Source organism: Danio aesculapii, chromosome 17, assembly GCF_903798145.1.
Source record: "Danio aesculapii chromosome 17, fDanAes4.1, whole genome shotgun sequence".
Classification (NCBI taxonomy): Eukaryota; Metazoa; Chordata; class Actinopteri; order Cypriniformes; family Danionidae; genus Danio; species Danio aesculapii.
The window spans coordinates 31,609,767-31,625,036 of record NC_079451.1 but is presented as its reverse complement, the minus strand read 5'-3'; the positions used below and the strand labels follow the sequence as shown (position 1 = coordinate 31,625,036).

Here is a 15,270-nt window from a genome sequence, read left to right as displayed (position 1 = left end):
TATTTCTCAAAAGATGTATTGCAGTTTGTGCAATGTCAGAATGATTTCGGAAGGATCACAGGATGTGACACTGCAAACTAGAGTACAGACACCAAAAATTCAGCTTTTACAACTCAAGAAAAATTTGTATTTAACTTTTGTTCTAGAAAGCAAAGCACTTCTCTGCATTAAATTAATATGGGTTTTAGTAAAATGTTGACAAATGTCTGATTACATTTCTTCCAAATTTTTGTCATTTCAACATTTCAAGTCATATTTTTCCCATGGCTGTACATATGCTTAAAGCAGTGGAAAAGGGGAAAGAAAGGCTATTATTCTCTGCTCATATAATTTAGCTTTCAAAGACATTTCTGCTTAAAAAGAAAAAAAAAATCCTTTTTCATACAATGAGTTTTGAAGCAAACCTCTACAGACCCACATTTTCCAGCAGTTGCCATGACAATCACAAGCTTAGCAGGTACTGTACCTTTGTGTCAAGAACAGACATTATTTTCTCTTTTGCCTCTCGCACATCATCCCTCTTTCCGCTGACCTTAATATGAGGATCTGTGAGGGGAAAAGAAAGAAGATGGATTAAGCAGGTCAGTCATTATTTAACATACTCCACATTAGGCATGGGACGATAACAGTTTTCATGGTATACTGCGGTTTAGAAAAGTCAAGGTTTTAAAACGGACAAAATTTTCTGTAATACTGTTCCTAAGGTACGTGTAAGTTTTTTATTTACGTTTTTTAGGACAACAGTATCTCCAAGATATCCAAAAATGTCGTTTTAAATTGTGAAGATATCAGTGTTTTTGAAACTAATGAAGAAAGCAGAAGTCAATGATTCATTTAAATTATTTAGCCTGACATGTTTACTGTACAAAATATTTAAAATATTTCTCAAAATAAAATATATTGTGTTCATAGGGGAGACATTTAAAAAGAAGATATTTTAGAGCAGTAATCACAATACTGTGAAATCGTGAAACTGTGATGTTTTATCCAAGGTTATCATACCGTCAGAATCTTATACCAGCCCATGCCTACTCAACATTCAGTTTGTAAATCGTTTCGTTATCTTACAAAACTCCAAATTTTAATTCCAAAAAACGCAATTTCTACCTTTACATACATATTTGAGAAAAATATTTGCCCTGTTTGTACTTGTTTATTCTCAATAAGCGTAAAGCTGTTTTTTTTGTTAATATTTTGATCAAAAGGTTAAACTATAAAAGGACATTTTTACTCATGCGACCACGGCACATAACGAGTGACGCAAATCAGCTTTATGGTACTTTCTAAAAATAGCTCTTTGAGTTGTGTTTTTCTCAACACATATTCTCTGCCTTACTCACTCCCCCAAAACTCTTCAGGACTGGTCTAAGAGGAGCAGTGAGGGGGAAACGAGACAGGAAGGATCACTGTCCTGCACACACACACACACACACACACACACACACAGAGGGCTGATATTGGGGGAGGTACTGGAGTAACACCAGTAGAGGCTCCTCGTCCTGCCCAAAACACTGTCCTCTTCCTGCCATGTGGAAGTCATCAGCTCCAGTGAGAGAGTGTGTGTGTGTGTGTGTGTGTGTGTGTGTGTGTGTGTGTGTAAGAGAGGGTTGCATGTGTGATGATTACTGAGAAAGTGTATGCATTTAACGTTCCAAATTGACATGGACAGTGCTTGGTTTGAGGCTAAGACTAACTGAACTCTGACCACTTGTAGCATGCAAAGATACATTACTAATTGAAAATGTATATATATCATAACAGGTATAAAAAATAAAATTGTATGTACAGTTACTATAAAAATAAAGGGAATTTACACAGTTGAAGTCTGAATTATTCGCCCCCTGTTTATTTTTTTTCCAATTTCTGTTTAACGGAGAGAAGATTTTTTAACATATTTCTAAACATAATAGTTTTAATAACTTATTTCTAATAACTGATTTATTTTATCTTTGCCATGATGACAGTAAATAATATTTGACTAGATATTTATCAAGACACTTCTATACAGCTTAAAGTGACATTTAAAGGCTTAACTAGGTTAATTAGGTTAACTAGGCAGGTTAGGGTAATTAGGCAAGTTATTGTATAATGATGGTTTGTTTTGTAGACTATCGAAAAAAAATATATAGCTTGAAGGGGCTAATAATTTTGACCTAAAAATGGTTTTTAAAAAATTGTAAACTGCTTTTATTCTAGCCAAAATAAAGCAAAAAATACTTTCTTCAGAAAAAAAAATATTATCAGACATACTGTGAAAATTTCCTTGCTCGGTTAAACATCATTTGGGAAATATTTAAAAAAGAAAAAAATAATAATAATCAAAGGGGGGCTAATAATTCTGACTTCAACTGTATAAATAAATGTTAATTATGATTCATTTGAAAGTATTTATTTCCTTAAAAAAAAGTTGAAAATCTAATGCATAGTAAGTATGCTGGTCTTGGCTTCAACCAAGCCATTTATTTATGTTCTCAACCATACTGTCTGGTCTCTACACTTCATTTGAGAGAGATTTTGTTTTTGTGTAGCAGACAGCCTCATTTAAAAGTGCTTTACTGACTCAGGACAGAGTGGAACAGACATCTCTCAGATTGATAACATCTGTTACAGAGGCTGAAAAAAGAAAGAAATTGGAAAAAAAGAGGGCAAAAACGAGAAAATAGTTTGAGACCTGGCAAAGTGAAATATAGTTTAGCATCTGAGTCACAAACACTGACCAATATTTACAACAAGATGAACAGGGAACTTTACAGAAAACAGAATGATAAAAAAAAGGGAAAATATTTGGTGATTGAGTGAAACACAGATCTTGGGCCTATCGAGAAAAACTCTGTTAAAAGACTATTGAGAAACAGACTAACCTGGAACTTTAAGGTCAGACTCAGAAATAACAACAGAATGATACGCACATTTGATTTCTTTTCATTAAAAATATCCACATAACAGATCTTTAACAAATAAAAAGTAAATTCGGGGTTGTTCTGTTTGCTTGATTCATTATGGCATTCTTTAGGGGTCTTAAACAGAAAAGAACCCTCTTAGCCCCTGTTTACATCTAGTTTTAAGATGCCTTTTTGGTCAATCAGGTCAAAAGTATATGAGAGAGACACATTCCCGTTGACACCTGAGGTCTGTTGAACAAACTCCGTGTTGCAGAGTAAGTTTAGGTTTGACAAATTCAAAGAAATGTAAACTGGTTAAGATCAGGTTAAACTGTTTCACAATGCTTGATATAAATGTTCTCTGTCAACTCAGGGTTAGTGATTAACTCTGGAGCCTGTACACATGAACTTGTAGTATTTGAATCAAACAGCTTATCATGCGACACACGAGTGCAGCTAACAGCCAATCAAAGACATTAGAGAGTTGGTTTGAGAATTCGTTTGTCAGTTCGCATGAAGCTGGATTTATATTTTCGACTGGCACCGCATTGCGGACCTCCACTGACTGCGTGCGCACCTCACGAAATGGATGAGGCTTTTATACTTGCCGCGTCCGACGTTGTGATATTCTTTAAAATGACATTTTTTATTAATTATTATAATGATAAGGATTTTTATAACCATTCAAGATTTTTTTTAAATCAATCTTTGATTCATCACTTGCTTTTGTTCATATCTCGGACAGTTTTACCTATTAAAGTTTATTAAAATATTAATGACAACAGAACATGACTTGCTCTACAAATATATTTTTATTATGGCAAGAATGAAAGCAAAAAAGTACACTTCCTAATAAATACAGATGGGGTTTTTTTTTTAGATTTTGCCCACTCCACACTTCACACATTACACTCTGACTAGTTTCTGTCCCCTACTCATGCTAAAAAAGCAATAATGATCCAAAATTCCTGACAATTATCACCAATAAAGTCTATAAAAACAGCCCATCAGTATATTAACCGATAAGTTCAAATATTCCTTTCCAGTTATCAAAGAAATAATTTCCCCTAATTATAGTTTTGTAACTATTAAATAGTTTTAAATTCAAAATTGTAACATATACATCAGTGTAATAACTATGACTGGTGGAAAAACACATTTCTGTAATCGTGTACCCGGGTACACAATTACACTTTTGCCATGGCTTTTCTTGGCTTTGACAAACTTATCCCTCAGGTTTTTCCAAACTTTTGACAAAAACTGTCCTCATTTCCCATGGCTGTTGCAATTTCTAGCCAAGATATATTGATCATTAGGTTCTCTCTATGATCTCGGATCATAAAGATGTCTGTACAGATGTACCCATTTCAGACAAAATCTCTTTAAAGTACTTCATATTCAACTTGAATCAAATCAAACGCTGCGCCGCGCGCACAGTTCGCTCAAGTAAAAAAAAAAAAAAAAAAAAAACTGCGCTCCGCCAGCCGAAATACTGTTGGACGCACCCCAAGCGAACCTCTGCAAACACCGCGATGACATCACGTTCGCCGCGCACACTCAAGTGAACTAGCGGATGCATCAAGTATAAACCAGGCTTGAGAGAGTCAGCACAATTCACTTTTCAAAACACCCTTTTAAATACACACTTACTCAGCTGATTTGTCCAGTTTAGCTTAACAATTTCTAACCCAGAGTAAAGAGAAGTTTAGCTGTGGAGCAAGTTATCATGGTGATGAAGCACAAAAACCAATCCACCATCTTGAGCCAGAAAACTCAGCATTTACCTGGGTGCAGGGGTGTAGCTGACATTTTAAAAGTGAGGGGGACAGCTGTATAAGATCCAAAAGTTTACGTTCATATAATTATTAATCAACTGTTTCTAAATGGTCTGTCACTAAAAGTGAGGGGGGACGTATCCACCCCATCCCCCCTGTTTGCTTCGACCCTGCCTGGGTGAAAACCTAAACCGGCTTGGCTGTATACTACATCAATAAAATGTTCAGACTTTTAAAAACACTTTTGTAACACATTGAGCTACTAAACATTGTTCTTATGATGTTTTTCTACAGGAGGAAAATGCAAATTACTTCAAAATACTTTGTATATGTACAAAATACATATAGTCTGTTGGTAAATGCAATTCTAATTCCAAAATCTAGGCAAAACACTGTACGGCAAAGCTTCAGACGCTCAGACTTGTATGACATATGCCTGTAAGTATATATAATTTCACTCACCTGGGAAATGGAGGCAACTTAAATGGTTTGGGAGCATAATTAAGTGCTCATAGTGTGAGTGTAAGAAATAATTCCAAAAAGCAACTGACTGTAAAGCCACATAAAACAACACAAAAATACGATGAATATGTCGAGTTTAGTGGCTTATCAGCTGGAATCAGTGACGGCGACCAGCAAGACCTGTCACTCAAGTGGTCACGCCCTTAATTATGCAGACCTAATATAACTTAATATAAACAAAATGGATGAGTTATAAACACCCCCCACCCCCTCACAGTTGTCTGGAAGGGTAATATTAGCTATATGAACCAAAATCGATCTTTGGACCAGGTTGTAAACACCTTTTTTTCTGCTGTAAAATTGGCCATTTTAACAATGGGGTCATTAGAAATTTGCTCTATTATGGAGCCAGGACTAGTGGAATTTCCATGAATTGCAGTTTCATTGACTTTTGTATTAGCTTCATGAGGGAGAGCGGGAGGTTGCTTGATGTTAACTGACATGAGCAACTACTGTAAAAAACATATTGTTCATTGTTTGTTTGTGCAAGTAAATACATTAACTAACATGAACTAATACAACTCATTGTATAGGTGTGCTTGCCTCATTAATTATAAAGTACCAATTAAATGTCATAAATACTAGACTTGTGAGAATCACAGCAATAGCCTTTTTCTTCTAAACTCCTAATGAACTTTCAAGGTAGAAGAGAACACTAGCTTCTTTTGAGAGCCCTAAGCCATCCAGCTTCATGTCACTCTTCACCCACACTAGATTTGGATTTACAAAGTGTTGCCAGGTCCTCCTGCGTTAATCATTTAGGAAAATCCTTAAGGACCTGATTATGTTCTATGGCTTTTTCAGGCCAACATGTTGGTCTGAACTATTGCCACAGAAAATTACAGAATACCACAGACTTGCTCCCCCTAATCTCCTGAACACAATTTGATGCTAGTTACCATTTCCCTTTAATATACGCTACAGTTGTGTATGAAGATTTGCTTATTGTGTTAAAGATGTCTCCAAAGCTGTACTACACTCTAAAAATATCTGTTAATAAACAGTTTTCATATTTTGTGATTCACAAATGGTTTTCGGTTTGCTTATATGAATTGCATTATGGGATGTTGATTTCTGCTCTTTCGCCTTTTGATGTTGAAAAATCAACTCCACAGTTTAACAAAGTGACTTTTACTGATATTTTAGTAGATTAAAATAATGTATAAGAAATAATATAAAGAGAACTACATTTGTAAACTAACAGAAAATGTGCTGCCAGTTTATTTTAAGGTTTTTGTACTGTAATATACAGTGCATCCAGAAAGTATTCATAGCACTATACTCTTTCCACATTTTATTTCAAAATGGATTAAATTCATTCATTTGCTCAAAATTCTACACAAAATACCTCATAATGACAATGTGAAAAAGATTTTTTTTAATTGTTGCAAATTTATTAATAATAAAAAAGCTGAAAAATCACATGTAGATGAGTATTCACAGCCTTTGCCGTATAGCTCTAAATTGAGCTCAGGTACATTCTGTTTCCACTGATCATTTTTGAGATGTTTCACCAGTTTAATTAGAGTTCACCTGTGGTAAATTCAGTTGATTGGACATGATTTGAAAAGGCATACACCTGTCTATATAAGGTCCCAGTGTTGACAGTGCATGTCAAAGCACAAACCAAGCATGAAGACAAAGGAATTGTCTGTAGACCTCCGAGACAGGATTGTCTCGAAAGCACAAGGATGGGGAAGGTTACAGAAAAATTTCGGCTATCATCAGTAAGTGGAAAATGTTTGGAACCACCAGGACTCTTCCTAGAGCTGGCCGGCCATCCAAGCTGAGTGATCGGGGGAGAAGGGCCTTAGTCAGAGAGGTGATCAATAACCCGATGGTCACTCTGTCTGAGCTCCAGCATTCTTCTGTGGAGAGAGGAGAACCTTACAGAAGGACAACCATCTTTGCAGCAATCCACAGGCCTGTATGGTAGAGTGGCCAGACGAAGCCACTCCTCGCCTGGAATTTGCCAAAAGGCATCTGAAGGACTCTCAGACCCTAAGAAACTAAATTCTCTGGTCTGATGAGAGTAAAATTAAACTCTTTGGAGTGAATGCCAGGCGTTATGTTTGGAGAAAACCAGGCACCGCTCATCACCAGGCTAATACCATCCCTACAGTGAAGCATGGTGGTGGCAGAATCATGCTGTGGGGATGTTTTTCAACTCAGTGAATGTCCTTGAGTGGCCCAGCCAGAGCCCAGAACTAAATCCTATTGAACATCTCTGGAGAGATCAGAAAATGTCTGTAAACCATTGCTTCTCATCCAACCTGATAGAGCTTGAGAGGTACTGCAAAGAGGAATGGGCAAAAATTCCCAAAAGGTGTGCCAAGCTTGTGGCATCATATTCATAAAGACTTGAGGCTGTAATTGCTGCCAAAGGTGCATCAACAAAGTATTGAGCAAAGGCTGTGAATACTTATGTACATGTGATTTCTCAGGTTTTTTATTTTGAATAAATTTGCAAAAATTTCAAAAAATCTTTTTTCACATTGTCATTATGGGGTATTGTGTGTAGAATTGGGCTGCACGGTGGCGGAGTGGGTAGCACGTTCCCCTCACAGCAAGAAGGTCGCTGGTTGGCATTTCTGTGTGGAGTTTGCATGTTCTTCCCGTGTTTGCGTGGGTTCCCTCCAGGTGCTCCGGTTTCACCCACAAGTCCGAAGACATACAGTACAGGTGAATTGGGTAAGCTAAATTGTCCGTAGTGTATGCGTTTGAACAAGTGTGTATAGATGTTTCCCAGTGATGGGTTGCAGCTGGAAAGGCACCTGCTGCGTAAAACATGTGCTGGATAAGTTGGCAGCTCATTCCGCTGTGATGACCCCAGATTTATTAAGGGACTAAGCCGAAAAGAATGAATGAATGAATGAATGAGTGTAGAATTGAGCAAATAAATGAATTTAATCCATTTTGGAATAAGGCTGTAACATAAAAAAATGTGGAAAAAGTGAAGCACTATGAATACTTTCCGAATGCAATGTAAAACACCATACCAGACAATTTTTTTGTAAATAAAACAAAAAAACATCAGACGCACTTACTGTCCTTCAAAAGTATTTACAAAAATATATTGGTAAGTTTTACATGTCCTGGAGAAGGAAAGCACTTGTGTGATTATTTAATATTAGAGAATAATACTGATTAATTAAATATATATATATATATATATATATATATATATATATATATATATATATATATATATATATATATATATATATATATATATATATATATATATATATATTTAATACATTACAACACCATAATATATCAATGATTAATTTTTTTCAATACAGAATGTTCATGATGCATCAGAAAAACTATTACTGTGTATTCCACAGCTACGGCCACAAAAAAATGAACACCAAATATGATCATGACAATCATTCTGCAAACAAAACAGAGAAAGACAGCAGGACAGAATCGACCAATAGGATAAAAGCACATTCTCCATTTGACACATTTGCTTGTGTAGCTTTGTTCTGTGTTACTAGCGCAGTGACTTCTGCCAAAACTGCTTTCTGTCTCTGCGTCTGTGAGTGTGTGTGTGTATACCTTTTTTGGACTTTGCTCCGATCTTCAATTTGGATGGCCAGGCAATCTGAGTGTTGGTTTCATCCATGACCTTAAACAAAAAAACCCTGGCATAAGTGCATGCAAGTGATTATAAAACACAAACAAACAAGAACTCACATATTTCAGTTGTGCTAAAGTATGCACACTGACAGAAATCTTCAGACTGTTTCAATAAAGGCCTTACAATGGCTCAAAACATGCCCCACTTTCTCATTCTCACACACACACACACACACACACACACACACACACACACACACACACACACAGCTGGCTCAAAATCTCGTGAAACATGTAACAGCCAGTTGGCAGCGTGTCTTTGACAGGCCTAGTATGCTAACCAGTAGCACATGTGAAGAAAATAAGAGACAGAAAGCAAGAATGGTAATGTGTTTTGTGCACATATAAAATTCACAAAAGAGAAACGTATGGTAATTTGCAGCTACACGAATACGCAGGTTCGTTGTATAATAACATTCAGACTGGAGCTCAATCCTGCCCTAGGAAGACGCTTCAACATTTATAGCGGTTTCGTCTTTCATGCAAATTTCATTTTTCTAGCGCAAACCACAACGCTGGCAACGCAAACCTTTGTCTGTATAGAAAACACATTTCTGTACCAGTTTGGTGGTGCGCTTTCTATCATCCTGCCTATAAAAACTTCTTGGCTTTCATGGTCAGCGAGGCTTTACTGTACAGCAGTTCTCATGAGAAGCTTTGGCAACAAACCCAATTTCTTTCAGGGAAAAAAATATATATATATCCAAGCATGAAACTGCAGCAATTAAAGAAAACACACACACACACACACACACACACACACACACACACACACACACCACACACACACACACACACACAAACACACACACAAGTGTAGTTTTCCACATGACCTTGTGGAGATTTTCAGCCTTTCGGTTAACACCAATTACAATTACATTGATTTTAACTAGATATTAAAGTTTGAGGACAAACTTTATGGTGGCTTGAAAAGCCGAGTCTGAATTAGCATGTTACTAGCATGAATTAGCAAGTAACTAGCATGATTCTAACATAAATTAGCATGTAACTAGCATAATTCTAGCATGAATTAGCATGTTACTAGCATGTTTCTAGCATGAATTAGCATGATTCTAGCATGAATTAGCTTGTTACTAGCATGTTTCTAGCATGAGTTAGCATGTTACTAGCATGTTTCTAGCATGAATTAGCATGTTACTAGCATGATTCTAGCATGAATTAGCATGTTACTAGCATGTTTCTAACATGAATTAGCATGTTACTAGCATGTTTCTAGCATGATTTAGCATGTTATTAGCATGATTCTAGCATGAATTAGCATGTTTCTAGCATGAATTAGCATGTTATTAGCATGATTCTAGCATTAATTAGCATGTTACTAGCATGATTCTAGCATGAATTAGCATGTTACTAGCATGATTCTAGCATGAATTAGCATGTTACTAGCATGATTCTAGCATGGATTAGCATGTAACTAGCATGTTTCTAGCATGAATTAGCATGTTACTAGCATGATTCTAGCATGGATTAGCATGTTACTAGCATGATTCTAACATGAATTAGCATGTTACTAGCATGATTCTAGCATGGATTAGCATGTTACTAGCATGATTCTAGCATGAATTAGCATGTTACTAGCATGTTTCTAGCATGAATTAGCATGTTACTAGCATGATTCTAGCATGTTTCTAGGATGAATTAACATGTTACTAGCATGTTTCTAGCATGAATTAGCATGTTGTTAGCATGATTCTAGCATGAATTAGCATGTTTCTAGCATGAATTAGCATGTAACTAGCATGATTCTAGCATTAATTAGCATGTAACTAGCATGTAACTAGCATGTTACTAGCATGAATCAGCTTGTTTCTAGCATGAATTAGCATGTTGTTAGCATGATTCTAGCATTGAATTAGCATGTTACTAGCATGACTAGCATGTCACTATTGTGTTGCTAGCACCTTTCTAGCAAGATTAGCATGTCAGTAGGATGTTAAAACTGTTAGCGTGTGTTAGAATAGCTAGTCACAGTCTCTGGGACAGTTGCTAGGGTGCTGAAATTGGTTGCTAGGGAGTGGCTAGTAAGTTTAAAGGTAATCAGTGATTGGCTGCTGGCTAGACTGAGTTGAATGAGGCCAGACTCTAGTCTGTAGGACAGTCTGATGCAGAGTTATGAGCTCACAAAGGTTGATCCAATGTTAAGTCAATGGGAGTCTTTTACAATGGAAGTCTATGGGACAGTTGCTAGGGTGCTGTAAGTGGTTGCTAGGGAGTGGCTAGTAAGTTAAGAAGGCATCAGTTATTGGCTGCTGGCTAGACTGAGTTAAATGAGTCCAGTAAGAAGTCTGTAGGACAGTCTGATGCAGAGTTATGAGCTCACAAAGTTTGACCCAATGTTAAGTCAATGGGACTTTTGGGATTTTTCTGGGTCGTTTTTCGGAAACCCAAGGTCGGATCAGTTAGAAAAGATATAGCAACCCGAGTCAGACCAGTTTGAAGGTTTGACGAAAGTTTGAAGTATGTAGCTTGAAAGGCCTAGGAGGAGATACACTTAGAAATTAGTCTCAGAAGAATAAGAAGAAGAAGAAGAAGAAGAAGAAGAACTAGATATTAAAGTTTGAGGACAAACTTTATGGTGGCTTGAAAAGCCGAGTCTGAATTAGCATGTTACTAGCATGAATTAGCAAGTAACTAGCATGATTCTAACATAAATTAGCATGTAACTAGCATCATTCTAGCATGAATTAGCATGTTACTAGCATGTTTCTAGCATGAATTAGCATGATTCTAGCATGAATTAGCATGTTACTAGCCTGTTTCTAGCATGAGTTAGCATGTTACTAGCATGATTCTAGCATGAATTAGCATGTTACTAGCATGATTCTAGCATGAATTAGCATGTTACTAGCATGTTTCTAGCATGAATTAGCATGTTACTAGCATGTTATTAGCATGATTCTAGCATGAATTAGCATGTTTCTAGCATGAATTAGCATGTTATTAGCATGATTCTAGCATGAGTTAGCATGTTACTAGCATGATTCTAGCATGAATTAGCATGTTACTAGCATGTTTCTAGCACGAATTAGCATGTTACTAGCATGTTTCTAGCATGATTTAGCATGTTATTAGCATGATTCTAGCATGAATTAGCATGTTTCTAGCATGAATTAGCATGTTATTAGCATGATTCTAGCATGAATTAGCATGTTACTAGCATGATTCTAGCATGAATTAGCATGTTTCTAGCATGAATTAGCATGTTACTAGCATGATTCTAGCATGAATTAGCATGTTACTAGCATGATTCTAGCATGAATTAGCATGTTATTAGCATGATTCTAGCATGAATTAGCATGTTACTAGCATGTTTCTAGCATGAATTAGCATGTTACTAGCATGATTCTAGCATGAATTAGCATGTTACTAGCATGATTCTAGCATGGATTAGCATGTAACTAGCATGATTCTAGCATGAACTAGCATGTTTCTAGCATGAATTAGCATGTTATTAGCATGATTCTAGCATGAATTAGCATGTTACTAGCATGATTCTAGCATGAATTAGCATGTTACTAGCATGATTCTAGCATGAATTAGCATGTTACTAGCATGATTCTAGCATGAATTAGCATGTTACTAGCATGTTTCTAGCATTAATTAGCATGTTACTAGCATGTTTCTAGCATGAATTAGCATGTTATTAGCATGATTCTAGCATGAATTAGCATTTTTCTAGCATGAATTAGCATGTTATTAGCATGATTCTAGCATGAATTAACATGTTACTAGCATGATTCTAGCATGAATTAGCATGTTACTAGCATGATTCTAGCATGGATTAGCATGTTACTAGCATGTTTCTAGCATGAATTAGCATGTTACTAGCATGTTTCTAGCATGAATTAGCATGTTACTAGCATGTTTCTAGCATGAATTAGCATGTTACTAGCATGTTTCTAGCATGATTTAGCATGTTACTAGCATGATTCTAGCATGAATTAGCATGTTACTAGCATGATTCTAGCATGAATTAGCATGTTATTAGCATGATTCTAGCATGAATTAGCATGTTACTAGCATGATTCTAGCATGTTACTAGCATGTTTCTAGCATGAATTAGCATGTTACTAGCATGTTTCTAGCATGAATTAGCATGTTGTTAGCATTATTCTAGCATGAATTAGCATGTTTCTAGCATGAATTAGCATGTAACTAGCATGATTCTAGCATTAATTAGCATGTAACTAGCATGTTACTAGCATGATTCTAGCATGAGTCAGCTTGTTTCTAGCATGAATTAGCATGTTGTTAGCATGATTCTAGCATGAATTAGCATGTTACTAGCATGACTAGCATGTCACTATCATGTTGCTAGCACCTTTCTAGCAAGATTAGCATGTCAGTAGGATGTTAAAACTGTTAGCGTGTGTTAGAATAGCTAGTCACAGTCTCTGGGACAGTTGCTAGGGTGCTGAAATTGGTTGCTAGGGAGTGGCTAGTAAGTTTAAAGGTAATCAGTGATTGGCTGCTGGCTAGACTGAGTTGAATGAGGCCAGACTCTAGTCTGTAGGACAGTCTGATGCAGAGTTATGAGCTCACAAAGGTTGATCCAATGTTAAGTAAATGGGAGTCTTTTACAATGGAAGTCTATGGGACAGTTGCTAGGGTGCTGTAAGTGGTTGCTAGGGAGTGGCTAGTAAGTTAAAAAGTCATCAGGTATTGGCTGCTGGCTAGACTGAGTTAAATGAGTCCAGTTAGAAGTCTGTAGGACAGTCTGATGCAGAGTTATGAGCTCACAAAGTTTGACCCAATGTTAAGTCAATGGGACTTTTGGGATTTTTCTGGGTCGTTTTTCGGAAAACCCAAGGTCGGATCAGTTAGAAAAGATATAGCAACCCGAGTCAGACCAGTTCGAAGGTTTGACGAAAGTTTGAAGTATGTAGCTTGAAAGGCCTAGGAGGAGATACACTTAGAAATTAGTCTCAGAAGAAGAAGAAGAAGAAGAAGAAGAATAATAATAAGTTTAAGATAGATAACAGTATGCTGGCTTTTCAAGCCACCATAATAATAATAAGTTTAAGATAGATAACAGTATGCTGGCTTTTCAAGCCACCATAATTAAATGTGGCATAGATATGCACCTGCTCCACCAAATGGACTGAAAGCATGCAAGCATAAATTTAAAGGTGTAGTTCACCAAAAATGGTAAAAATGCTGTTTATCCAAACACCCTTTAAAATGTAGGTGTCTTTTTTTTTATTCTGTGCAACACTGAAGAAGATTTTTATCTGAAAATATAGTCCTGGCTAGGCATGGGCTGGTATAAGATTCTGACGGTATGATAAAAATATCAAGGTTTCACGGTGTTGTGTTCACTGCTCTAAAATATTCATTCATTTTCTTTTGGCTTAGTCCCTTTATTAATCCGGGGTCGCCACAGCAGAATAAACCGCCAACTTATCCAGCATTTGTTTTGCGCAGCGGATGCCCTTCCAGCCACAACACATCACTGGGAAATCTGTAAATATGTTCTTTTTAAATGTCTGGGTAAAAAACGAAAACTTTTTTCCCCTTTGTACACAATATATTAGATTTTTTGAAAGATTTATAATATTGTGGAGCAGTAAACGTGTTTGTTTCAAAAACACAGATTTCTTTACATTTTAAAATGGATACTGTTGTCCTAAAAAACGGAAAAAAAAAAAGTAAATAAAATTTTTACACATACCTTAGGAACGGTATTACAAAAAAAAATTGGCGGTTTAAAACCTTGACTTTTCCAAACCGTGGTATACCCTAAAAATGTAATCGTCCCATGCCTAGTCCTAGGCAGTGTTGGGGAAACGTGTTATAAGTAACGTGCGTTACGTAAGAATATTGATTTTTTTAAATAACGAGTAAAAGTAACACATTTAAAAAAAATAAATAAAATTAAGTAATATTATTTGAGTTACTTTTTAAAAAATGTAATGCGAGTTATTTTACCCTGCTTTATTGGCTTTTACAAAATATACTGCAGAATAAAAATGACCTTAGTCAGGTTGAATCACACACTTAATGAGAGAGCGTGCTGCGACTGTCAGCCTGCACCAACCATCATCATCCGGTCTCCTTTTTCACAGCAGATGAGTCCATGTACTGTTCTAGTAACTGAATTAACTCAGGATATGGATTTATTTCAAGTCAGAGGGGGTATCTGGTGTGTTAGTACTGAAGATGCAAACCATTTAATGACAACTTAGTTCCATTTAATGAACTGGTTCAACTGGTTCACTTAGAAGATCTGGTTAAAAACAAACGATTTATTTGCGAATCGCCTGTCATCACTAAGACAGTCAAAAACAGAAACATTGGCAGGCCGGACACTTACATTTTCGCAATGGATTCTTGTTATTTTTAACTCATTAAAGAAAAGAAGTGGATTGTTGTTAAGTGTAGATTCCGTGCAAGTAAAACTCTTGACAACTGCAAGAAACACGTCA

General features: G+C 36.3%; 1 protein-coding gene across 2 annotated transcripts in view; it reads right to left on the bottom strand.

The window, feature by feature from the left end:
• The window catches only part of bicc1a (BicC family RNA binding protein 1a), a 73,125-nt gene that overhangs the window by 27,157 nt on the left and 30,698 nt on the right, over positions 1-15,270 (bottom strand). For both annotated transcript variants that reach the window (XM_056476823.1, XM_056476824.1), the window contains exons 3-4: positions 8,744-8,813; positions 467-546 (exon numbers count right to left, since the gene is read on the bottom strand). In XM_056476823.1, the coding sequence (XP_056332798.1) occupies positions 467-546; positions 8,744-8,813 (150 nt within the window). The remainder of the gene's footprint in view (positions 1-466; positions 547-8,743; positions 8,814-15,270) is intronic.